Source organism: Plectropomus leopardus, chromosome 7, assembly GCF_026936395.1.
Source record: "Plectropomus leopardus strain MGB_pleo_1.0 chromosome 7, ASM2693639v1, whole genome shotgun sequence".
In the NCBI taxonomy this organism is placed as follows: domain Eukaryota; kingdom Metazoa; phylum Chordata; class Actinopteri; order Perciformes; family Serranidae; genus Plectropomus; species Plectropomus leopardus.
In genome coordinates, this window is record NC_142182.1 from 29,525,592 (window position 1) to 29,553,243 (window position 27,652).

Consider the following 27,652-nt stretch of genomic DNA (forward strand, 5'->3'; position numbering starts at 1 on the left):
TGTAAGTGAACTGTTTCTTTAATACATAAAATTCAACAAACCATTTTGAATTCCCAGCTATTCTTGACTTTTTCTGGACAGGAAGAAGTAGTTTCCCCTCTGTGTGCCTACAGGCAGCTGCTCCTGTGTGGCCTCCAGCTTTGTTCTGCTTGTTAATCTTATTTTTTCTTACGCAGAAAACACTTTTCCTCAGTGTGAAGAAGACACATTCACAACTCCTGCACGTACAAAAGCAGGCCACAGAGCTTCTTTATGGCCATTTCTCTTTTTTAACTAAAATGAAATGACATGACTTACATAACTGGTTTTAATCAGGGTTTCTACAGCTTAAGATAAGTTAATTTTAAGACTTTGAAGTGCCACTCTGAATGAAATTTAAGACCAATTGTTACATGATGTAAATTTAAGAAAACAAAAACACAAACACAAATTAATCACTTAGGGTTAGGAACAATTTTGTCAAAATGTTGAAGGCAAAATCAACGTGATGTTTTTGAAGTTAAAATGTTGGATGATCTTCTTACAAATACTGTTGCTGTTTTTTAAAAACCTTTAAGAGTGGAACACATGGAAAATATATATTATCCTAAAAGTATCTATTTGGTTTGCCTCGGGAAAAACAAAGCAAAAAAACCCAAACATTTATTTGATGTGATACATGTGTTGTTGATTCCCCCTTATTTGCATGATGGTAATGTGAGAAATATTCTGTAAATTATTAAACAATTAGTTTTTACAAATTATTTTGTGATTTTGCAAAGCAACAACAGAAAAAAAACAAATTTTAAAGCATTTTTAAGACTTTTGACAGATTGATTTAAATATTTTCATAACAATTAAGGCATTATTTTTAGATTAAGAAATTCAATGACTTTAAAGTCTTTTTAAGGATTCGCAGGAACCCTGTTAACCATCTTATACAGGCACCTTAATCCAAAAAATTATTTTATCAAGTTTAATCATAAAAATGAAGACCAACATAGAAAATACAGCACAATTGCATTCTTTTTTTCTACAAAAGTCTTCCACTCATGAAAAACACAAACACATACATTTTATACATTTAAGAAAAAGCATGTTTTCTTTTCAAAAAGACTCATCATCTACACGAATCCTGTACAAATATGTACTCTGTGCGCTATGAGAAAGTGTCCACTGTGTGGGCTCCTCTATACCAATGTGAGGAGCTCCATGGAGCCGAGTCAGAGGAGGTTTTGCTGAAGCTCACAAGCGAGTCTCTCTGTCAGGATTGCAGTCCAAGGCCAGTATAAACTGTTCACAGTGTATGGAGCTGTTCTCCTCTTTCTTTAGTGACTCCAACTCTGCACTCCCATTGGTCAGAGCATTTTTCTCCTCCCTCTTAATATGTCTTTTAAGTAGAGCAAAGCCTGAAATACAAAGGAAGAAGGAGAATGTCCTCAAGCCCAGTGTCAGGCCCAGGTACACCATCCTGCACAGAAAAGAAAGAAACGCTGTTAGGAGACTAACTGGTAAAGAGTCAAACTACAAAGTGGTAAACTTATGCATAATACCATATTATTGTAATGGTTAGGGTCTAATAATAGAAATACTGTCTCTATTTGTAATCCATAAAGGCATGTCACTACCAATAATAGCAATATTGTAGCCTGAGGGGAGAAAACCATGTTTTGAGCGCACTAAGAATCTGAACAACTACTGTCAATGACCAAGAAATCTACCTAACCCCTACCTGCAGTGATGTTTCACCTGCTGGCTTATGCGTGTTTTTTTGGGGGGTTTTTTGACAGTAGGTGGGGGAACCCAGTCACCATAGTATCCCTAAATAATTGGTTAGCTTGCCATCTTTTTTGATTGGCCATCTGCTTTGTATCTGGGCAAGAACAGAAGGAACTGCCTGAAAGCACATGTGCAATGGCGCCTGCCATCTACGGCAACATGATAGAGACAAACCACATACAGTACTACAGTAAAAATGAAAATTTGTTACTTTTGATTAAGATTATGTTTACACTCGCTAATAATGAATATTTTGGTGGAAAAAAACAAACCCCTGTCATAGCATGGCATTTTTTCAATTATTCATATACTGCTGTTATTGTGGACTGTTCGAATATTCTGATAAATAATAGCCAGTTTTATGCTTGTTTAACCTCTTTTGACTTGAATGGAATTTTAAAAAAAAGCCACACTAAAAGAGGCAACTACACACTGCTGTCTGCTGGTTTTCATCCTTTTTGATCTTAAGTGTTACATTCATTTTCTAGAGAAACATATAGGCTAACACAAAGAATCACATTTAAAAAGTGGCTGTTTAAGAACTCATACATAAGCATGAAACAAACAGGGCCAAAAAAAGAATAACAAAAAATATATAATATAATATAAAAGCAATGCCTGATTTATTCTTATTAGACATAATTTACCCATGCATTTTAGAGGTCTTTAAATATTTCTTAATTTTTGTTATCTTAGAAGCTTTGCAAGAATTAACTTGAAAAATAAAAAAAATCCCTTTTACTTGTTTTTAGTTTAGTCCATGTCGTTTTGCTTTAGACGGCAGACTGTGACAAGAAAGACGCAAGATAACCATCAAAGACAGTAGGAGAAACCTGAAACCAACACTTTGCCCTATGCTTCCTGAGAAATGGCAGTGGAAACACCTCACATAAGAGCTAACCTCATTTATTTAGGGATACTATGGCGACTGGATCCGCCTGCTTACTGTCAAAAAGAAGAAAAAAAAAAACGGTGAGCGAGCAGGTGAAACTCGAGAGCAGGAGAGAATTGACAGTAGTTGTTCAGATTCTGCACACGCACACAACAGGGTTTTCTCCTCTCAGGCTGCAGTATTGCTCTAGCAAGCTAAAATATTCTACTTGCAGTCATTCGAAGTGATATGCCTTCATATTCATGCATCTCATAATGTTGATAATAAGCACTGCAGCCTCAAAAGGCAGCTAGCGTAGTTGTTTGTCTTGTTTCAAAGTGAACTCTAGTGTTAAATATTAAATACAGTGCTATATAACAAAAGCCCTCCTGATCAAATTACCTGTATGCTGAGGTGTTATATATTCTGCATGCTCCTCGTCCTCCACACATCTTGTTTCCCCATCTGAGGCAGGTTGTGTCTATAATGGCTCCAAAGTATATCGGGGCAGGTATCCCAGCTGTTGTGAAATTTAAAATAAGTTGATACTTCAAACAAAGATCACTTTGGGGGTTGCTTCGAGATGAGAAATCCATCATTTTAAAATGTTATCAGAGGACAAAATATATTTATTGTTATTGTTGTACACATAATCATTACAATATGCCCAAAATACTCCAAAAGGATTGGAGGAACATTCTTAGAAATATCTAATGATTAATTTTAAGTCATAATTTGTTTCCATACACACGCAAACAGACATTATTTTAGTTATTTGCTAAGATTATATAACATTAGTTGCTCACTCTAACATAAAGCATACTAAATGTCAGCTCTGCGGAGATTTCTGTGTATTTGACATTCACACCAACTAGACAGTAATGTACAGAATACCAAAATTAGTTCTCACCGAGGGTGCGAGTGGCCAGTGTGTAGATTCCAAGAGCGAGGGATTTTAACTCAGGTTTAATGCACCTACAGAGACAAGAACAAGGTGGTAAAGAGACAGATCACATTTTTTGTCTCATCTGTAGGGCTGTCTATCAATATAAACTGTTTTGGTGCAAGTGGGGAGTAGTAGTGTTAGAGATATCGGCCACATCGGTCAGCCTTCTCTGCAATATAATGTAACTAGATGGCACTCAGCTTGTGGTGCTCAAAGTGCCAAAAAATGAATTTGAAAAGCTCCAGAAACTCCAGAAATCATGACCCGGATACTCAAGACAGACCTTGGTGGGAGCAGATTCACGAAGGAACTATTTTCTTTCTTCCAAACTACACCTGGCAAGTATATCACTGCGCAGAAGGGAGCATGCATCTACCTATGAGTGAGAGGCTCGCGACAGTGTGAGATGTAAACGTCGGTTGAGCTGTAACATTAGCAGGCTTAGTGGTGCTAGATGAGGTAGCAGGAGATGCTTTCTTCTTTATGGTGCTGGAACATGTGGATTATCTTGAATAACCGGTTCATGATTTCTGGAAAGAGTCTTTGCTGTTTAGTTTTTCAAATTTATTTTAATACGCTTTAAGCACCACATATTATTTGTATCATATTATATATTATATTTGAGAGAAGGCAGACATCTCTATGACTGATATCTTCAACACTCAGTTACTCACACCATAACAATCTAGACTGATAAAAAAGCACTACAGGTAAGAAGAAAAATATGTATTTTTGACTTTGGGGTGAACTGTCCCTTTAAAGGAGATGTAACTTTTAAACAATGTTACACATAAAGAAAATAATTAGCATTTTTTTCTTTAGAAGACAAACTTTTTCATTTTACAAATGAGCATTTCATGATGCTTTAAGGTAAGACAGGTAAAAAACGCTTTAATGCAAACTTCAAATTTCTGATAGTTTTAGTTATTCGTGAAATAACTGATACTGAGTCATATGTAACAGATGTAATTCTCTGATAACAGCAGGAAGTTTAATCTGTCCAAGAATGAAAACATGTAGATGATGATGTAGAGCTCCAACAATCGTCTGGATGTGGAGTGAGTCCAGTGATTCCTCGTGGGGGTTTATCGACTGACCTGACAAGCAGCATGAAGCCAGGTGTTCCCCCCAGAGAGATGATGAACGAGCTGAGGACAGACAGAGCCAGGAAGTAAGGGAAGATTTTGTCACAGCTATCTCCGCGTGGACACTGGCCCAGAGTGGCTGTCAGGTTGCCTGGTTGGGTGTCAGCCAGCGCTACACACCTGCAATTGTCAAACATCTGACAAAGACGAAAAGTCAATAAATGACATGTCCTGTGGGTAAATTGTCATGCCATTACAACTTTAATACCATACTCTGCAAGCATCAGCAATAATGGGCTTTATATGATTTAGCTTTAAACATACACCTAAACCACATGACGACCATTTGTATATCAGTTACTCATATCATGTTAGCTAGTCTCCAGAGTGAACGAAGAAGGAAAAATTTCTTGATGAATTAAAGTAAACGGGGGCTACGTTCAACAGCAAAATATCCGTTTACAAACTCTTACACAACTCCTGCAGTACAAACCAAGCCTCTGTTATCATTATTTATCCTGTTGTATGCTCAGTACTTCCCAAACACAATGATTTCTGCTAAAACATTTAACAACAGTTTAAAACACTTTTACATAAACAGTCTCGGGCATGGACACGTTGTGGGCCCCAGCAGGTGTGTGTTTGAACTCTACCTAACGGAAAGCACCAGCAGAGTTAAAGCGCATGTGCTTGGTAAGGTGCGATTTGTATGCAAAAGTGTTTTCAATAATAAGGTTTTTGCAAAAACAATTGTGTTTGGGAAGTAGTGATCATACCACTGGATAGCTGTGCAAGTTGTGCAAGAATTTTCTAACTGAGGTTTTGATGTAGTTTTGCTGTTGTTAAATGCGACTGCCAATCACTTTAAGAATTTTCTCCTTTTTTGGATTGTTTGCTCACCATGAAGGTGTGTGAGAAACCTTTTTTTCCCCCACAAATCTTGCACAACACGGGGTGAGTAACTGATACAAAAGTAATAATTTTGTGGGCGAAGGATTCCTTTAAGGTGTGTTAATACGCAGTTATACTGAGAAATGTGGATGTGTCATGAAGTCAGCGGTGTCTGACCATATTTCTACCAGAGCCAGTGGACGAGGTGCATCCAGCCAAGCAGGGGGACACATAGGTAATCCCGTTCTCTCCGCACACTGGGTCCCACTCCTTTCTTGAGCACAAGCAGCCCGAATTACAGTCGGAGGCGAGAGACTGCTCCTGATAAGACAAGCCTTCCACTCTGCGTGGGACAACACGAAGAATGTGCATATATTATTGACGGCTCCTATGAAAAATGGATCAAATAAGAAGCCATGGCATGAAATATGAAGACAGGGACAAAGAAAGGCAACACACTACAAAAGGAACTTTGGAAAGTGTGGTAGCTGTACTGATTACTTGTAGAGTTTCTCTGAATCCAAACCGAGCTCCTTTGTACTGAATGTTACCTCTTCCACTAAGACCTCAGAGAGATGTATCCAGACATCACATACCCGGTGTATGAGACTGTGATGCCTGCCACCTTGGAGTTCTCACAGCCCATGGCTAAGAAAAAGAGTGACAGGAAGTATCCCAGCAATGAGGTCCCAAAGGCAAATTTAGCTGCTCCCATGATACCCAGCTTGTACTTCTTCATGACAACGCCTCCAGAGAACATCCCGAGGGCCACAGCCGGGATGTTGATGGTTCCTAAGCCGAACCGCAAAATACAAACGGATTATTTAGATGATCAGGAAACAACGTAAAAGCGCAACATCAGGCAACAACGTCGCTCCCTGAGAGGTGGATCAAAGCCAGAGCACTCTTCATATGAAAGTAGTTTGATCCATATTTCATGTAAAGTGTACGGAAGACATGTCGAGAGAGATGAAAATTATGGTAGAGAGGATAAGAAATGCCTCATACAACAACCTCTTCACTCATTCTGTCATTTGGAGGAGGAGCTGTTATTACGCTGTCTCCAATTCAATCACGTTGACCTCATGACTAGTCTAATTAATCTGTGTACTTTTTAGAATATATGCCAAACTGCCATTTCACAGTGTCCAACAATTTCAGTAAACCTGCCTGTCGTTTGGAAGCTGCAGCGTTTACTTAAGAGGGATGTGGGAGTTGGAGCATAAAATATTCATCAAAAGCTGGCTCGGGAAACTCTTATGATGACCATCCAGCTCACATCACTTTGCATCCTTAAATTCTTTTCCTTTCACAGTGAAGCAGCACAAGCTTTGAACAAGCTTATAACTCATCTACAAAAGACAAAATGACCAGACAAAAATCACCCAAACAAGGTAAACATTGGGAACTGTGAAAACAGTCTGCTTACCCATAAGAAAGTTGGCCTTTGAGGCTGACTGGCCGTAGTGTTGCTCGATGTATTTGGGTTTGTAGGTGACCATCCCGATGAGAGAGTTGAATTGAATGATGGTCACGCATAGAAAAGTGATGTACACAGGATTTCCAAGGAGGCTCTTCAACGTGGGCAGAAACTCTGCATGGGAAAGTTTACGAAAACCAGTGTATATTATGTTTCTCTCAATCTTTTCAGAATTTAAAAATTACTATTGCATTTATAATGAGAATATGGCATTCAAAACTAGACCTACAAACATGTTTCAAACGACACAACCTTGGGTCTTTGTTTATATTCTGTTATTGTGTGGACTTTGTTTTAGGGTTTTCTGTTAATTTTTTTCCTTGTTTCATGTTGCACATGTTGTACAATCACTCCTCATGTGTTATGTCTGGTTTTTCTTCCTGTCGTTTGTTTCCCGCATGTTTTCTGTCACACCTGTCTTTTATCAGCATCATTTGTCCTTCCCAGAGTCAGAGGCTTCACTGCACCTGTTCTGTATGAGCTATGATTTCAAAGATATGTATTTTACCCATTAACTCAAGAGTGTTTTGGAAAAACATTATGAGGGAACATAGACTTTAGCCTTTGACATTTTAGATATAAAATGTCATCACGTTATCATTTTTATCGATAATACATTTGTATGAATTTCTTTTGTTGTAATTAGTGTATGAATTCTTGAGCCACGGTCAAAAGCTTGTTTTGTGAGGTCATGGTGACCTAGACCTTTGAACATTTTCTTATCAGTTCATCTGTGAATCCAAGCAGATGTTTATGCCAAATTTATGGAAAATCTTGAGGTATTGCATTCATGAGACTGAGACAGATGCAGGGTCACAGTGACCTTGACCTTTGACCCTCAAAATCTAATCAGGTCATCACTGAGTCCAAGTTTATGCCAAATTCCTTTAAAGCATTCCTGAGATATTGTGGTCAGAAGAACAAAGGGCTGTGAGGCATAAAGGTCAGTTGCAGTAGAAATGTAAGAATACTGAGGGTTAATAAAGGAAGTAGTCATATGAGAAAAGTCAAAGTTTTTATGATTCTCTGGAATGCATGAAGATTATGACACAATTACTCAACAATCAAATTTTCTTTCCAACATGCTGAAGTGACTGCAATCATACCTTTGGCCATCCGATGTAAATTAGCCGGCTCCTCAGGTCTGAACTTGTGCTCCATGGTTGGGGAATCTTTGATAAACCTGGTTTGCTCTGGAGTGCAGCTGGTATCGTGTTTATCCACGGGCATGGGCAGCGATTTAGGCAGGAACCAGAAAGGAACCGCAGACATGAGGGTGATGGTACCGGCGATAAGGTAGCCCAGCCACCACGCACCCACCCAGCGGGCATCACCAGGGGTAATCGTCACCGTCTCTGCGAAGATATAAGAACCTTACCGCTACAGTATGTGGACTTTTTTTTTCTCTAATCTGCTTCTCATTTACTATAGGTAAGGTTTCATTTAATTTTTGAGTACAATATATATATATAGAGGCAGTTTCAAAGTACCTTTACAGACTCTTAGTTCACCACAAAGTCAACATAACCAGGCTGAGTGCCATCTAGTTCCATTATATTTGAGAGGAGGTAGACATCTCTATGGCTGATATCTCCAGCACTCTGTCACACACATCAAAACAATCTAGAAATATGGCACTAGAAGTAAGAGGAAAAGTATGTATTTTTGATTATGGGTTGAAGTGTCTGTTTACAATTTAGGGCTGTGGCAAATGTTTAAAGCGACATTTCAGAAAATGAGGAGATGCCTCCTGACTTGTATTTACGACACACTTCAAAGTGTTTCTCAGAATTTACCCTCCTCTAATTCATTTCCTCTTGGCGGGTGTGTTGGAAGCTGCACAGCTTCAACACCATTGTGTACAACAACAAATTCATAAATCCAACTATCCACACAGGAGTGTGAATTCTAAAGTGTGAATACGTGATAATCTGCAACAACAATTTACAAAGCAAAACATGTTATGTAATAAATTATAGTTTATGAGTCAGATGAAAACTTACTCACCCATGTCCACATAGCCGATGTCAACGTAGATCTTAGCACAAAGAGACCCCAGCAGGTACCCAAAGACAGGACCGATAATTGATATGGTTTGAACACATCCTAACATAAACAACAAATGAATGTGTTTAACTGCATTCAACACCTAATGACATACACACAATGGCTGGGCAATATGTCAATATTATATCAGTTTAATAATGAAACTGAATACCATTTTAGATTTCAGATATCCAAATATCATAAGTGCTGTCTTCCTGGTTTAAAGGCTGCATACAGCGATATCATTTTAATCTTACCAGACTCTTCTAGCCGTTCTTTTGCCTTTATAGTTAGTCATCATATCCACATTACTGATTATTTATCAAAAATCTCATTTTGTTTATATTTTGTCAAAGTACCAATAGTCAACATTACAATATTATTGCAATATACATATCGAGGTATTTAGACCAAAATATTGTGACATTTCATTTTCTACATTTCACCCAGCCCTTAAACAAACATAAAACTTTATGTTAGGTCTCAATTTAAGCAAAGGTTCTGATTTTTAAGATGAATCTATTTGGTATTTCCATTAATGGCTGGGCAATATGGGGAAAAACTAAATTATCAGAATACTGATTAATGTATTATCGATATAATGCCCAGCCCTTATTCCACTGAATAATAGTCAATTTAAGTACATTTTTAGAATCACCTACTCCCCGTTAATCCCAAGTACATATACCTGCCAATACATATGAAAAAAAAATATAATAATAATAATTCTTGGTTGCCTGGCTATAGAACCTGTTTATTCAACTATACAACTGTAAAGAGAATCCACTTCCTAAATGAAAAACAATGACAATGCAAAGTCACTAACAAAGCGTGTGAGTGATGTGCATTACCAATATAGAGGGCAGCATTCTCTGACTGTGCATAGTCATCAATATAGGAGATTCCCAGAGGCTGGACTGGAGTCTCTCCGATCCCTCGCAGGACGTTTCCCAGAAACACATAGATCCACATTGAAACACTGGACTCTCGCTCACAGCCTACAGTTCAAAGTAAAATAGGAAAAATGAGATAATTTATTATTCAAACTGAACTTCAAAATTGACAAAATTAAATGAATTCTTTGCACGCACTGTCTTTATTTCTGTGTCCTATATTACGACTATGTCAAAGTAACTAGTTTACTGCAATTGTTTAAATTTTCTGGCTGTCCGTAAATGTCTTTTGTATGTATGTATGTTATATAAAACAGACACATGTTGGTTCCAAGACGGAACAAACAATACAGAAAATAGTGTTGGTAAAAAGAATGACCATATTCACAAATTGTAAAAAAGAAATAAGCAACGCAATGTTTTTTTTATGGGTACACTACTCCTCATCTTACCTCTAGAGGGCAGTATAGAGGGTCTGTCACCTGCCCTGGTGGACTCAGGTGAGCTTGCTGGACATGGAGAGAAGTTATTGGTTGAATTCACTGACCATCTAACTGATGTTTCGATCTTATAGCTGCGTACAAAATACCAATGTGACTGTTAAACAAGGGAAGGGAGAAAGCATCAGGTATCGTTAGATACTCACAATGTGAAGCACAAAGACACATCATTTTCAAAGTGCAAAGAATACTCTCTCTACTTTGTGTTCATGGTGCTTCGAGACTTAAATAAAAAGAAACACATGGACAGAATTTGCAAACTGCAATGCATGCATACAGACATGAAACTCTGCCTACTGGCCAATGATGAAATGAGGCATGGCGATCAAGAAGGTCCCAAAAGACATCAAGACGCATCCCATTGCTATGATCTTGGGTCGGTGGAGTTTGGCCCCAAAATAGCTCACAAAGGCAATCACCAACAAATTCCCTACAAATTTGAGATGATCAGAAAAGGAGACGGAGACAAAGGCATAACATACAGGAACTGCTGTTGAGAGTATTTAAGTAAAGACAAAATCCCAATGTTTATTTAGAAAAATGTCCAGGTAGAAAACCCTGCTTCATGTACATAAAATGGCAAATGCTGCCTCCACTGGTTAGTTTTTAGACACCTTAAAAAGGCCCACCTATAAAATTACAATGTCAGTTAGAATGTAGGCTTTACTTGGAATATTTGCACTGCTTTACCTTGCTGTCAGACACTGAAGCTGTTATCTCAGAGCCAATAGACTCCAATGACAAAAACTGTCATTTTAGAAAATGGAGTTTAGAGTTGCTGGTCTAATATTGTCTGGATCTGTTAGTGGGTAAGGTAAAGTGGTGTAAATATTCTGAATATTTTGTACACTTAACCTATTCAAATCCCCTGTTCATTCAAGTGGACATAACTTTTCTAGGATGTCTAGAGCCATGATAACTGTCAATCAACTCCACCCAAATGTACAGACTTATTTAATGGGATGTCTGTAAGCCAATCACAGTGTTCCACGTCACCTAAAGTGATCTGCTGTGGAGCCACGCCCCCTTTTTTAACAAGCATTGCCAACTGTGATGAAAGGAGCAGGCGCATTGTACTTTGGAGGTCTATTATTCATGTAGTTCAAATACATAATTTGTGGAAAGAAACAGCTTTTAAAGTAAACATTGGATGTTACATTATTTATGTTAAAAAATCATATAAATGATTTACAGCTTTTATTCAGGATTTTTTTTCAAAAATATTCATCCATTGGAAAGGGGAAGTGGATCTGAATGTCACCAAAAATGAATAGGAGAAATAAAGTTTATACGAGGAAATACTGTCCAGATTTGATTTTCTAATGATACAACAAGCTTCTTTAGTATCTTATTCATTATTGTTGACAGAATATTCACCTCTGGAAGTTTTCCACATACTATTTTCAGGAGACACTTCAGAAATTAATGACATGTTCAATTTTTGTTTTTATTTATTGAGTCACAATGACAAAATTAAGATCTATTGACATGAAACGTCTTTTAAAGCATAACTTATTCATTTATATGAGTTAAGATTCTTTGTGCATTGGAATAGCCGGAAAAAAAGTATCCTATCAATTTTTTTTTTTTTTTTGCTAGTGATTTATGAGTGCATTTAGAGAAGAAATCCATCATTATGATGGAACATAATTGGGTTCGGAACTTGTTAAACTTAAATTGATTCCCAGGTTGGTCTTCATAAATGGTGAAAATACGTTTTGCAGCTCCTCCTGTCCACAGCAGCACACTGCTTAGCTTCCATGCTGTTAGATTTGGTTGATGAAAGACGCTAGCAAAGCAACAAAGTACGTAAAATGAGCATGGCAGAAGTTTCAGACAGGTTGGACCACCAGTTTTTATCTATAGATCTTTACATGTTAAAATAAAGGCTGAAAATGACAAACAAGTTTGCCTATTTTATATATCTATGTAATTTATATCAATTGCCAGTTGTTGTTCGCGGGACATCGCAGTGATTCCCGATCATACAGGTGGAATTAGGGGGAAAAAAACCCACCTCTATCGGATAAAGGCCCTGTCCACTATCTAAGTTTTTATGGTATCTAAGAACATCTAAATAATATTTTAAATATCAGAATTAATCAAGACACATGTTACACATGTTGTAAGATGTAATCTCTTGTAACCCTGATTTTGGATATACTATTGTTTAATTAAGCAGACATGCAGCAGGATCTCTACCTTTAAGACATATAAAAACAGGAGGCAGGTCTTCAAATTCAGACAAATACAGTGTGACTTGCTTTAACCGCAAGGCTATATGACAAACAGTCCACAGCTTTTTCATGAAATGCATTTAATTTACAGCTCCAACAGCCTACCAGACATCTGTGTAGCTTTTGATCAAAGTGAGTGTGAAAATTCAAATTCATCTAAGGCCTAAACTGAGAGTCTTATATGTCATGTCCCCAGTCTGTTGTGTAACCACACAAATCATCACAAAATCCCTCTATTCCAAGCTCACATGCAGTAACCTTCAAAGGATTTTTTGCTTATTAGTATTCAATTAGGTACACAATCATTGTGAGTATTCAAAGCTCAAAGGGGGATGCATAAGTGCCATAGTGTCAAGCTCTCTGGCATGCTGAGGACATATTCAGGGCTTACTTACATTAGCATCTAAATGCTTCAGAACTGTTTTGCCAATAAACAGAGGGACACGTTGACAAAGAAGGAATCGAAAACTCACCTATTTCAAAGCTCCCGTCTATGATGCCGATCAGATAACTGGGGATGTCAAATCGCCTTTCTAGTTGTGTAATTGTGCTTTTCATGTAGCTGCCAGATAAAGCCTTGGCAAAGTAGGCAAAGGACAAGGCTGCAAGGAACATCTACAGAGATACAGAAAGAAAAGAGACAGCAAAAATCTCAAAACAAGAGTGGAAAGAAAATGTGAAAAGTAAGAGTCGCACTCCAAAGTCAGGACTGAAAAGGGAATATAAAGACTTTATAACTAAAATAAAACAACGTACATATAAAATGTACATAGAACTGAGCACTAGCTTGTGACTTTGAGCGTGTATTTCTCTGAGTGAGTGTATGAATTTGCAGTGCAGACACACATTTGTAAAGGTGGCTATTAAAGCCTGGGCCAGAGAGTATATTGAGCTGAGCCACCTGTGGACACAAACAGTCAGCAACAAAAGATGGATTAGAAAAGCCAAACCCACCAGGACACAGACTCATCCTCTGTGCCGTAAGCCGACAGAGCGGCTGACATGCAGCATAATTGGAAACAGGTGAGAGTAACCACAGCCTGCACTCTTAGAGATGAAAACAGCCCGAGCTTGGAAGGGAAACACACATGTATACTCATGTCTTTCTATTTTTTTCAGTTAAACTAAATGTATTATTCTTGTAATGTAGGGCACAATATCAGATTTTTACTGAACGATTATCGTGACCAAAAAAAAAAAAAACAATAATCGCAATATCTTTATAAAACCTGAACACTTTTATTTAAAATAATCCTATCACAGGGTTTACCACACATTAATTTATTTGTGGCAGCCCGCCACGATCAAAACATCTGCTGCCACGTATTGATTTTATATTTTTGAGCTGGACTGTTCATAAGTAGAGCTACTGGAATATAAATGCTATTCTGCTACGCACTGTACTCTGAGTAGAGTTGTCATTCCCAACCTGAGCCTGACGGGTTGGGTAATTTATGTGAAAATCTCAGTTGGGACAGGTCCGGGCTTAAACTCACACGGGTTAGTTTGACTCTGGTTGTAATTTTCGGCCCATTGAGAACTTTAACTCTGGGCACAGACGGAGCAGCAGAATAATACCAGGCGCAGTGACAGTAACAATTATTAAATGCTGTAGGTCTAAAAGGACTTCACACATCAAGCTGAATGTCGGCACAAGCCCACGGTCCTCGTCACTGCAGTGTGTCCTGCACCACTGGCCCTTGTTGGCTTTTTTTTCAGCGGACTCAGCATGTTAAAAGAGCGGTGGAGGCTATAGAGCTCTTTAAAGAGTGAAATTACTCTGATTGGCCATTCAGCTCAGCGCACGAGAAGAGATACGGAGGTGAAAAATGGAAACAAACGGCTAAAGTTAAGAAGGAGTGGGACCAAAACAAACTTGATATATAATGAGCTCTTAACAGAAGCAACTCCTGATGGTTCGTGTTGTTGTTCACTGGCTCACAGTAAATATACTGGAATGTGTTGTTGATGAGCTAACTGGCATACTAGCTTTAGCTGTCCAAGTGGCAGTCACAATTACAGACGACCTCGGTGAGTCACGGCCATAAAAGTTTGCATTCTCTCGCCTCTGCAGCAGCTGCTCCTTTCATCCGTCCATCTGATCAGCTCTGACCGGATTGACTGATCAATTATCCACACCGCAACACAAACTCCTCAAACTGCTCCTGAGAGAAAAAAAAGCTCAGGGGGAATTTTGCCTGAATTTTGAGAGGGGACACATGCGATAAAAAGGACACACACACACACACACAAACACACAAACACACTAACACACACACACACACACAACAGAAAACAATGACAGCTACCGGCAAACACAGACTCTTATTCTGTTGGAAACACTGTATCAGTCAAATTCATCTTTAACTCTGAAATATTTTTTCTTTCATTTTGACAATAGGCTTTCACTCAGAATACATGTAATGAGGTGGAGGAAGACCACAGGCTGACAGCTTCAACTAACCGTTCTGATATGTGTCTGATTTCATATCCATTGTCCACTGGTTCTCACATCATTTTTTAATTTCTCTATTTTTCACATTCTCTGTCTATAGAAAAATGTCATGAAATAAGATGAGCATAATTAGCTTGTCAGATTTCAAGCTGGAGCCCAAAACACTCTGAATGTTCCCCAGACAAAATCATCCTGACATGATGACATTGGAAAAGCAACTATGACTTCATAGATAACTGTTTTTCACAATAATGGTGTTACTATTATTTACCTATTTTAAAAGATACATCACCCCAAACAAGATCTTAAAATGTGTACCAAACTTTACAGGACAATTCACAAATAAATTTCAAAACATCAGCAGTTATTGGGCATTATCAGCTGCAGTAATGGACATACGTGGTTGGTGCCATTCACTGAAAAAAGCTGTTATCTTTTCAGGTCATCACTCAAAGTGTAAACACAAAGTAAATCAATGGTGAAGTATTATTCCTCTGGGCATACCACATGCATTAATAGCTAAATATACCCTGAATAACATGATTAATGAACCTGAAAGCCTGGCTTATCAGTCTTTTAGAGTGGCTCAAAAACCAGTCTGCTTATGGAAATCCCAGTGACCCAAAATCCTGCAGCAGTGCTACCGTGTACGTTGCACACAGATTGGATTTTACAGTGAACTTAAAGTTTAGGTCATGTGAACTGTGACCCCATTTGTGTTTACCCAAACCTCGTCCAATCGGAGTTAAGCTGAGCAAGAATCTTAAAAACAGAGAAGGAAGTGGGTAAATAAGTGTGTGTTGTTTTTTCTCTCTCAGCATTAATTCAACAGCTCAGTAGTTTATGATGAAGCATCAGTGTCCATTACGTTGCAGTGCGCAATACATGGACATAAATCTGCCAAATTTAATAAACAATCACAGCATTTTTTCTCATGTCTCACTTTCTCAGCAGCATTAATACAGGGAGGGATGAGAAGAAAGTGTCAAGTGTGTGAGGAGCTACGAAGGACCAGTGGAGCTATGGCAACAACATGGGTGGTCTGCAGCCGATTCTCTCGATGTAAGGGCAGGCTTCGCTCTAATGTCAAGTGCATAATTACCATTCATACCACAGAATATAAGTGGATATAATGCTTCCGCTGGAATGCTGAGGCACGATGGGTCTCATATGACTGCATTAATGATGTTGACTTGAGGATCTAAAAACCTTTCACCAGCATCACGGTGTTGGCAGTATGCCAGACACAATAATTCAAAGGAACCTTCCCAACTTTTTGAAATATGGGATAGTGAAGTGTGTGAGGAATATTATTTTAGATCACAGAGGGGGTTGATATTTTTTAAGGCAAATTCAAGACCTACCTCTTTAGTTTGGCTTTAAATTTAACTTTACTTTGGCTTTTAATTGCACTTTATTTATCTATTGACTATTTATTGATATATTCTAGTCTGTTACACAGTTTTACTACTTTCGCTATCATTTTATTATTTTTAACACATTTATTGTTATTTTACTTTGGGCTGTTATCCTTTCATTTACCTTTTATTTGCAATTTGAGAATTTTATCTACATATCTATTTATTTTATTGCTATTATTATTTTATTTATTTATCTATTTATTTTTTTATCTTTCTATTTATAGGTTTTACACTGCCTCTGATGTTTCCTCACTTATGGTAGTGTTTCCTCAGTTCCTGGTTTTATTGTAGTACTGTTTTTGTTTTTTTCACACACTAGTGTGTGTGTGTGTGTGTGTGTGTGTGTGTGTGTGTGTGTGTGTGTGTGTGTGTGTGTTTTGCACTGAATTTGTACTAACTGTGAGGCAGGTGTCATACTGTGTACAGTTGCTTGTCTACAGTATTGAAAAAAAATGCAACCAAAAAGACAATCTCATGAGCATGCAAATCTCCTTTCCCACTCCACTGCCTGTATGACTTTTACTTATACAAAATGGTTGTAACTTTCAATTGCAATAAAGCTTTTGTTCAACTCCCCCCAAAAAACTCCTGTTTTCACATCTTTAAGGGTCAGTGTAAGTGATAATAGTAACTGTGCAATACCATGATACTTTTTGCGACAGATTCTGTGAAAATGTCATTCCTTTGCAACCCTAGTCACTAATTCATTAAATTTAATATATCACGATATAAATGTCACTGATCTGATATTTTACTTCTTTAAAGGAAGTTGGTTTGTCTGTTCTGGGCTACATAGCAGACCCTGCCATGGACCGGCACCCTATTTAGGTAAAAAAAAACAAGGGCTCATTCTACAGTTACAGAAACACCACGATTCTTTGTTTCAGGTGATTCTAAACTAATGAAAACACACTTATGAATACTTTATTCCACTTCCATCAATAGACCCTCCATGCTGCACACTGCTCCTATAACTCTTAAGTATACAGTTCTGCAACTTTTCTTAAAATCAAATATCATGCTTTCCTCTGTGGCAAAATACCAGCAGTCTTGTTCTGAAAAAATGTAATTCTCTCTGATAATATTAAACATATATTGATTGCTTACTTTAACTTTCTGTATTTAAAATCTCCACATGGTTCAATTGGAAACAGAACCAGAAAGATCGTTCAATGAGAATAAAAACAGCATGTCACAGGCTGTATCTCACAATATTTGCATGTGAAGTCATGCAATATGTAGAATACAAACGTGGGCTATTCATGCAGAATTTTCCTGGTTTTTTTTAGCACGTGCTACACGGAGTCGACAAGCCTTTTTTTCTAGAAGTGCATGTTGTATCAAAGCACGTCACTTAGAGGATCATGGTAAGATTACTCGACATTGAAGGAAAACACACATGGACAAAAAGGTGGCATGACTGGAATTCCTTATTATTGCTGCATGTAGTTGCCCAAGTATTTCTCTAAGCAGCTTTTTCATTTCTGTCCAGTGTGCTTCCTAATCCAATAAAGAGGCACAGACCATCCATTCTCACCTCTTTTGCCCAAGCACAAACTTTGTTTAATGAATTTTTCCCATTGACTTAATACCTAGTCAACTGGGCCGGGCAGAAACATGCAGCTCGCTCAACTCAAACTTTCAGTAGGTGATCACACATTCATGGTTTTGCACCAACAGACACAGAGGACGCCTAAAGTGGTCTTATTCAGCTAGTCATCTGTAAAACATCTTTTTTTGAAATAACTCAGCGGAGCAGAAAAGCAGACAGCCATAGCTTTTTACAATATTCACACACACACAAGAGGATACATTCACCAACATAATGCACTCTGCCTGCCTTACAAACATGTGATCCTGCAGTCAATGCAGAGATTTGTGTGTGCCTTCCTCCAGGCCACTCAAATGACAGGCATGTGAACCCTATGCTCTTCCAGACTGAACCACACCACACATGTTCTCATGACTGTTTTCTGGTTTAGTATATAATACTGTCTCCAGTGGCCTGTGTAACTGGAAAAACTGGATTTTTGCATGGTAAAAGTAAAAAATCGCAAGACTGAATATTAAGGTATTTCCCAGTTTGATATGTCCATGCAATTTTTCTAAAATATTGGGAGTTTTGTACTGTCCACTTCCAGCCACTTTTTCTCTCACATTTCTTCAAATTTCATCAGATTTTTTCATCATTATCATACGCCCGAGTTTTGACTAAACTGGTGCGCAAAAGACCCAGATTCAAGACATCTCAGTTGAGTAAAAACTATATTATGTTCGGGAACTGTGACAAATGATATATGGCTTGCAGTTCAAAGGAAGGGAAGAGTGAGTACAGTACCTTCAGACTGGGGTGGCAGGAGTTCTTCTCTGAGGAGGAGGAGGAGGTAGGGTTGCTGTCTAGAGTCCAGCTGCCCGTGGCTGTGCCGTCCATTTTCTTCATGGCTGCCTGTACTTTGCCTGAGCTGAGGTTTCTCTTTAGATGATTCACTCTGGCTGTCCTCGCTCACATCTGTTTAGAGGAATCAGGATTTAGAAATCTGTCAAGCCAATTTTGCTCAACATCGATTATTGTACTCATTTTGAACAGCACTGTTATTTACAGCTATCATAGTTCTGTGAGTTAGGAATAGCATATTTCTTGAACTAAAATGTTGAAAAACAAAACAAAACAAAGGACAACAAAAAACATAAAGGCAACTTCAGTGTCAATCTCATCTGTGCATTGTCAGCAGATACTACAGGCCTGATGTGTATGGTCGAGCATAAAACAGTAAAAGCAAGGATAAATGACTAGCCTTCAATCGATTCCAGCACTGTCAAACGTCCGCACTTTACCCTGTGTCTTAAAAAAGAAGGCGATGCAATTATCCAGAGTTGGCTCTACATGTAAGGCTGGCCCCTTCACTGCCTGTTTTTAAATCCTGCTTTAAAAACCTATTTTAATTCTCTGGCTTTTACTCACTATGAGCACTGCCTTTCTATTTTATAGTCCTTCTGTTTTTTTTAACTGCTCTTTGTCTTTCTGTATTATCTTTATTGTGTCTGTGTTGTTTTTTGTGGTCTGGTCTTCGTGTTTTCCTCTATTGTTTTTATGTTTTTTGCTATTTTTTGATTGTGTAGCACTTTGGTCAACTGCTGTTGTTTTTGAATGTGCTTTATGAATACATTTGGATAGGATTAGATTGGATTAGCTGTTTTCTTCACTGCTGAAATTCTGCTTGTGGGGCAAATCTGATATATTCTGAAAACTGTTTAACATTTTTAAGGTCTAGTGAGTGGGATTTAGTGGCATCTAGTGGTCAGGTTTTCTGTGAAACTTTTCTGTGTGCCAAGCGTGTTGGACAACTACAGTGGCTGATGCATCAATGCAAAAATACATTTGGTTTGTCTGTTCTAGTAGGAGGAACCACTAATTATGTAGACACAAACGGCTCATTCTAAGATAGTGAAAACGTGAACATTCAGGGGATTATAAACTAATGAAATCATAGTTACGAATATCATATTTCTTTTTTGCTATGGGAAACGTTGGGAGCCACTGAGCACGGTTTTAGATTGAGAACTCTATTGATTATTGATTATACTTTATTTGTCCCTGACGTGTTGCTTCATTGTAACATACAAACACTTAATTGCTCCATGGCAACAACACAGACAGGGCACAAAAAAGAAAAAACAAAAACATGACAACAAGTCATTGACAACAACCGCTTCGTCTGGAATTTAATGTGCGAGTGCTAAAGTTCTAGTTGTAGATTACACACTCCTCTATTGCACTAGATTTAAATCCTACACACTGGACCTTTAAGGTTTTAGCTTTCAAAATAGAATGGATATATAATTTAAAGCACGGCCAAGCAGAAGAGTTGAAACATTACATTTTCTTAAACATCAGTGACATGATTGTGGATAACTCCATGATGTTAAAAGTGTGCAGTGTTCCTACTCGAGGTTACATGGATGTCATGATAATTCGTGACTTTTGACTGTTTTTACACCACATGCGACATATGGATCAGTTATGCCTACATGTACAGCACACAATACACTGAGGGACGGCAATAGGCAACTTAGTTAATACAGTAAAAGGTCTTTTTCATACCAGAGAGGAAACTCTATTTTTTTTTACAAAATGTTCTTTCATCTAGTTGTGATAATAATCCCCTCAAAGGAATTGTTGATATTTAAGAGCTTTTTTTCAAATGGTGAAGGTTAACTTTAAGAGGAATCATCAAACTCATTGATGAGTGACAGAAAAATATGCAAAGAGCTGAGGAGCTGTAACGAATGGATTTTGTGTCAGTCAGACAGGTCGGGCAGGTTTCCCTCAGAAGTTTTACTAAATCTGGCGAATGTCTCCTACTTTTGGCAACTGGATTTTTTTATGCCATGGTAATGTTCCCATTTATGACGTGACCAATAATGTGACAGCTAACAGGAAAAATTCAAACAGATGGAAAACGTCACAGTTTTTTGAGTGTCAATCTGAAAAATAATTTGGACAAATCGAACACCTAACATAAAGAGCAAACAACATACAACATGAGCATCAGCATGAGTGATATCTGAGTTTTGCATGAAGGTTGTTTAGTCTGGTTGTGAATGATGACATAATGACAGAGAGAAACAGGGATATACATGGAGAGAGCAGAGCCGTGCCGGGAGCAAAACTGTGACACTGTTTAAAAACCAGACTGTTTATTCAGTGACATGAAACTCCCTATGGATCCCCCCTCCTCCTTACACCAAACCACAGTACAGCTTTGAACTAGAAAGAAATGTAGCTGCAGCTAACGACATGAAGGCTTTCGTGCTCATCAAACCAAAAGACATTCAGTAGAGCGGTATTCTGGCACAACAAGACTGTATACAATAATGACCTGCATCCCACATGCAAAGACTGTGAGCCAAATATTTCACACAAGACAGTCAAAATATTTCATCAGTTTGTTTTGAAGCTTGTATCTGACTGAGGGGCTTGCTCCAAGAGAGGCTGGTAAAGGGCTACATTCTGTATGCACAATTAAACTGCCTCCTCTCCTCAGCCACTATGAGATCCAGACAATATTACCTATTCAAGTCCACACAGGAGGGAGTTTAAGGTGCATATAAATCCCACTCATCTCAACACAGTGTTCAAGGTGAATAAAATGCATTCCTAGAATACCAAATAATGAGCAGCTCCTCTTTTCTTCACAACATCATGCACTCTTGGGCACGGCCTTGAAATAATTGTTGTTAAACTTATAGAAGTTACCATATACATAGTACTTCATGTTTAAAATTAGAATTTTCTCCTCACAGTTTTATGCCTCCACAGACTTCTCCTCAAACTGCAGATACAGTTTACATTCATATCTGTCTTCAGTCTTGTAGCCATCAAAGTAGGAAATGCTTTAAATATGGATGTTACTGCGAAGAGCTACATATTCTAAAAGGAGAATGCTTCACATCTTAAACGCGGCAGCACAGAAGATCTATACAATCAGCACAGTTTCAAGATAGACACCCGAGATCAGTGTCACCATCTGACCAAATATCTCCCCTTCTGTTACTGAGTTATGAAGTTGAGAATAGGCCAAGAAGTGTTTTTGCAGAACATTGTTATGAAAGTTTGGAAATGAAGTGTCATCACTTCATTATTTCATTCTATTAGAAGTTGTGCTAAATTTTTAGGGCTGTACCTAACTCTGAACTATGCCAGTCAAATCGGATTTGGCTATTCAGTATCAATATTCAACGATACGTTTTGTGTTCCATACAAAATTTTAAAGTTTGAACGGGCTCAACAGGATGTTCAGCATGACAGCAGCATTAACGTAGCTAACAAAAACATATCAAACAAAAGCCAGAGACTGTACTGAATTAAGTTGCTGTGCGCTGTAAATTCACCACTTCTAAGCAGACCGTCTCCTCTCTCTTCCTCTGTAAAATACTAGAGCTGTATCCAACTCATCATCAATTATATCGGTCGACTCAGATTTGCTCGTCAAATACCAATATTCGATGTTCAATGTGACAGCAGCATTCATGTATTCTAGTAAACAAGCTGACAGCGCTAATGGCGGATTGGCACGCGCAACAACTTTTTGCTGACATTAAATATCAAACAAAAGCCAGAGACTGTATCGTACTAAGTTGTTGTGGGCTCTAAATTCACAACTTATAGGCAAAAGAGAAACACAGTGCAAACTGTGTCTTACTCTGTGCCACTGCCTGCATGTCTGCTGCAGCCATTACCAAAGAGTAGCATAAAAGTGAAAAGCACTCACTCCATAGCACAAAAAAAAGAAGCTGTCGATGACTGATCATTTTAATTTCTGACTTTCAATACCCTGTTTAAGTGAATAATTGTTGTTTACAGGCACTGACTGTCTTCCTGATAAAGAGTCTCTGTAGTATTTCATATGTGCTTGGCTGTTGTAGAGAATCGCCTTTGCACTTCAAATCACTGAGGTGCACGAAGGCAAATCTGTATCTCTTAGATGGCAAAACCCTTTGAAACCAATGGATAAAGACTAAAGGTTACTATCAAACAAACTCTGATGTTTAATACACCAGGAAATGGGGGTAAACTGGTCCTGAGTTCAAACATAATCACGTGATCTTGTTGAATTATGGGTGATACTCCATGCACTCAGGTAAATTAATCAATGCATAATGAGTAACCAGTTAAGCATCTGTGGATGCTGCGTACACTGCACATCACTGATGCAGAGTTAATGCTTCGCAGCCAGGTTTCCATCCAAAACACAGACTGTGTAATAAATAAAGAGGAGACAACAAGGCAGTTCCCTAAAAGTGAAGGCAAAACATCTCAATTTCCAACTGGTGGCTGGCTGCAGTAAAGGTCAAAAACCCTGCACCCTCCATGTTAGCGTCTGGGACATGAGCCAAACTAAAATCTCAAAGTACACTCAAAATAATTATTTTTAGGTAGATCTTTTCATGCTGCTGCATGCTGAAGTGTTCATTTTCTGATAAGACTGATTTTAATTAGTTATTGGATGCTTTAAAAAAGGGGGTCTGACACTGTGATCGACAGCTCTGTGTGCCAGTCAGTGTGCTCTCCATTAATGCCGCTGCTCATTAGTTAGACGAGTGTGTAGATGGTACCTCCATACCACGGAAATCATTACTGTCCAGATCAGGCCCCCAAGAAGTGCGCCAGGCTTTGATGCCAAAATTCGTAGTGGTAACAGCAGTACTGCAATTTCCATGGTCCGCCACTGGGCCCAAAAAGACTTTTTCCCATAGACTTAAATTGGGAAAAAGGCACCTATAAATGAGTGAAATGAATGGATGAGTTGATTTTTCTAAACGTTATGACCCCCACCAAAAGTCTCATTTCACTATCAGGATTTAATCCATTTAGTCTAGTACATTTGGAAAGTCCAAAAGAGACGCAAGTTTAAATAATTTGATCCCAATTTAAGCTAGTGAAGCGCCAAACCAGAAGTTGGCTGCTCGGCTGTGCTCGGCTGCCGTGAGTCTCTTGTGCGATTGCTTTATGGGCCCAATGATGCAGAAGCAGCACCACTCATGCAGGTAAATTTTATATGCTGCAGTTGAGCCATTTTAACTTAATGCACTTCTCAACAAGTCTTAAAGAAATGAGTGGCACCCTGCTGCCAATGTTGTATCCAGGTCTCTTCATACATCCATTGTGCAGATTTACCAGCACAGAATGTCAGCAGCCATATGTGGAATGTTTTGGCTTTATTTTTGTACAGAGGGAGGAAGTTGAATTGTGCTGTTCATCTTTATATACAGTCTTTGATCCAAATGTACAGAGTGAAATAATTTTTAAAAATATTAACAATGTAGGTCTATATTTTAAAAAAAGACCAAATAAAATCCTTTGTTTGTTTTTTTTTGTTTTTTTTAAAAAAAGAACAGTTTCATTTACTACTGTTGTGCGAATATTAGGAGATGGCTCTTGGGAAATAAACAGTTGGTGGTGTTAATTACAACATATTTTAATGCAAAAAAAAGTTTAAATAGAATTTTTTCTTCTTTGTGTAATATGCAGACTATTTAACTTTAAACAAAACACACACACACACTCACACACACACACACATAATGGCAGATGAAGAGATAAACATGGAAAAGTGAAATAAGATAACACAAAGCATGCCAGGGATCAACAATAGTCGAGACTTCAATGGAAAAAAATAACTGGGAGCACAATCTTATGGTTTAGCAGCTTTTTTGCTTCTGTTTTGTTTTGCTAAAGGTAACCTATAGTCTTACAATATAGTTGAATATACATTTATTTAGCATGGAAGTGAGGTTTTATCAAAGCAAAGCTAGCCAACATTTATGAATTTAGACCTTTGCAAAAAGTATCATAATTTTAAATGAATAATAATCATTTTTATGCATCTAAAAACTTTTTTTCATTTAAGAAATAACAGTAGCCCCACATTAATATTATATATACACACAAAACTGTCCAAAAAAACATTAAAACCAAATAAAACATGGCAAAAAAGAGGGCGCCGAGATAAAGTCATTGAAGTTGCCTCAGTCAAACGAATAACAACAAAAAGGATTAAAAAAAATTAAATTTGTGCCTACCATTTGTTTGTTTCATAAGGTTTCATAGAGTTCCGTCTGCCGCCATGTTTTGTCTCTTCACCTTCCTCAACGTTTTTGTCACGTGCCTCCATGTACGTCATACTTTGTTCACCAAGGTTTCTTTCACTGCACTTTTCGCATTTTTCTGTTATCGAGACACCAACTTTCCAACATCTGCCATGTGTCAAAACCTCTTAGTAATATTTTTGGGTTTTTTTCCCCGATTTTTTCTTTTTTTTTGTGCGTGTGGCAGACAAATGCACACAACCACAGGTGGATGGGAGCACACCTAGCTACTGACACTGAGACAGTTTTTGTCTCTCAGTTGAATATATCTCAAATCACATCACTGCAACTTCACTTAATTCTAGTCTTGAAAGGAGTCTAAATGTCCAAGAAACATTAAGCACATGATTTTCATTGTCAGAAAATGTTGACTAATAAGAACATCATGATACTTACCCAACTCCAAGCTGCAGCCCGTCCTCTTGACGTCCTCTCTAACTTCTAATTTCAAAATAAAAAAAAACTGAGGCGGAATAATCCTGTTGTTTCACAGAATGAGCCTGTGGTTGTAATAAAATCACCTGCTCATAGCGCAGACGCTCGTCTGCAGCGGGGAACAGTGTGTCTCAGTGGAAGCGACAGGGTGGATACTGAGCAGCGTGCTCGCAGAGCTGCACACGTGACGCGATAATAAAGAGAGCTGCGAAAACTACTTGCCAGAACATATCCGACCTTTTCACTCAGCTCCGATAAGCTTTAAGCGGTGAAATGATATTGAAAACATCTGCAGTGTGTCGGCAGACCCTCAACAGGAATTCAAATTTCCACTATGAATAATTAATCTATTAGACCTGCAGCATGTTGAGGCATTATTTTACCATAGAGGCTGTATCATTTGGCTCAGACAAGACCACATGCATAGATAACATGATAACCCCCCCCCCACTGCCTCCCACAGTAGGAAGTGTTCACAGCTTTTGAGGATGTCTGCAACAATAAAAATATGCTGAGCGAAACCATCATACAGATTGCTCACATGAGTTCACCTCACCTGAGAAAACAGCTGGCCCTGATTGAGAGGATTATTAGGAGGATTGTAAAATTGTAAATTGTAAACGTTAAAGGAGTGTGTGTGTGTAGGATTTAGGGGAATATATTAGCAGAAATGGAATATAGTAAAAAAAATCACCTAAAAATAAGAATCATTGTGCTTTGTTATCATAAAATGAGCCATTTACATGTATGTAGGCTTCTAGTTGATTCTACAGTAACGTGGTACGGAAAAAAAACTGTCTTTAGATAGGGCCGTTCGCCTTTTCGCTTTGTCCGCTGAAGCTGACAGCCCGTCTGCAACGAGAGGATAGAAAAAACACAGATTTTTTTATTTCATTTTTTTTAAACACAAAACTGCATTTTTGCTAGTTTAGATTACAGTGTCTGTTTGTTTTAGAGAGGGAGAGACTTCTACTAATAATCAGCTCCCGGTAAAAACGTCTCAAACATGTCTATCTTAAATTATAGAAAAAAAGTGAGCACACATTAGCAGGTGCTAGCCTCAAACATGTCCCATGACTTGTCAAACAGCATTGGTAAAACACTGATTTGTAATGTGAAACTGCTTTTTTTAGGGTTAACATTGGTTTTAATTGCCTGGTCAGTTTGTTTTGGGGAGGGAGAGACCCCTGCCAATAATTCGGCTCCCTGTAAAAAAAACCCCTAAACATCTGTATCTTAAGATATCAGAGAATAATGGTTAGCACACATTAGCAGGTGCTAGCCTCAGGCATGTCCTGCGACTCGACTAACAGCATCAGAGAAACATTGATTTGTGATGTGAAATTTTGGAGAGGAAGAGACCTCTGAGGATAATTCAGCTCCCTGTGAAATCCTCCTGAAAAAAGACGAAATGTTAGCATCATAAACGTTTGTTTGCCACAGAGTTTATTTTCCGGCTGTAATCCAAAGTCCAATGGAAAAATCCCATTGACTTTTTGTTGAGGAAACCAGGGTGATTTCAACTTTTATGTTGGCCTACACAAAACACATCATCCCTGCTGCACCCTATAGAAACATGAAAGAAGCAGATAACTTATTTGATCAAATCTGAAGACATTTAAACTATAAAATGGCACAGAAAAGGCACAAATAGGTGAAAAAAAATCCACCAGAATGCAGGAAACTAAGTGTTTGAATCAAATTTCAGAATGGAGCTCAGGTGTTTGCATGAATTGTATTTTTGTTGTGTTGGTTTCCTCAACTTACCCCAAATAGAGAGACATTAAAGACAGCCATAAAAGAAAGACATTAAAAAGCCTACAAAACTGATGGGTACCAATGCATGGTTCTTTAATGCTTAATGCTGCTACATAAGGTCATAATTCTGTTGTTGAGCCTGCTGACACACCGGGCAGTCAGACCTCATTTCTCAAGTTTCTCTGTTGCCATGGGGATAACTGGTACATATACAACAGACCTGCTTG

At 38.1% G+C, this 27,652-nt stretch overlaps 1 protein-coding gene across 4 annotated transcripts; it reads right to left on the reverse strand.

Annotated features, from left to right (window-relative positions):
• Positions 1 to 778: 778 nt before the first annotated feature.
• LOC121950144 (solute carrier organic anion transporter family member 1C1-like) lies at positions 779 to 26,099 on the reverse strand. 4 transcript variants are annotated; one of them, XM_042496062.2, is made up of 15 exons: positions 25,629 to 26,099; positions 18,922 to 19,092; positions 13,181 to 13,322; positions 10,768 to 10,900; positions 10,423 to 10,544; positions 9,929 to 10,075; positions 9,039 to 9,137; positions 8,138 to 8,386; positions 6,981 to 7,145; positions 6,148 to 6,343; positions 5,729 to 5,894; positions 4,673 to 4,857; positions 3,540 to 3,604; positions 3,032 to 3,149; positions 779 to 1,450 (listed from the first exon to the last, which is right to left on the reverse strand). In XM_042496062.2, exons 2-15 carry the CDS (start codon positions 19,021 to 19,023, stop codon positions 1,225 to 1,227), a joined length of 2,115 nt encoding a protein of 704 aa, XP_042351996.2. In that variant the 5' UTR covers positions 19,024 to 19,092; positions 25,629 to 26,099; the 3' UTR covers positions 779 to 1,224. The 4 variants fall into 4 exon arrangements, with proteins under 4 accessions (XP_042351996.2, XP_087936547.1, XP_087936548.1 ...); XM_088080421.1 differs by lacking the exon at positions 25,629 to 26,099 and adding an exon at positions 25,167 to 25,315; XM_088080422.1 differs by lacking the exon at positions 25,629 to 26,099 and adding an exon at positions 23,708 to 23,843.
• Positions 26,100 to 27,652: the final 1,553 nt, after the last annotated feature.

What these genes read in the sequence shown, in the direction of transcription:
- LOC121950144 (XM_042496062.2), bottom strand. Translation starts at nt 19,023, where the DNA reads ATGAAGAAAATGGACGGCACAGCCACGGGCAGCTGGACTCTAGACAGC. An exon ending in CATCGGCTATGTGGACATGG is followed by an intron (nt 8,387 to 9,038) that starts GTGAGTAAGTTT and finishes ATATCTTCGCAG; the next exon opens with AGACGGTGACGATTACCCCT. An exon ending in AAAGGCCAACTTTCTTATGG is followed by an intron (nt 6,344 to 6,980) that starts GTAAGCAGACTG and finishes GGTTCGGCTTAG; the next exon opens with GAACCATCAACATCCCGGCT.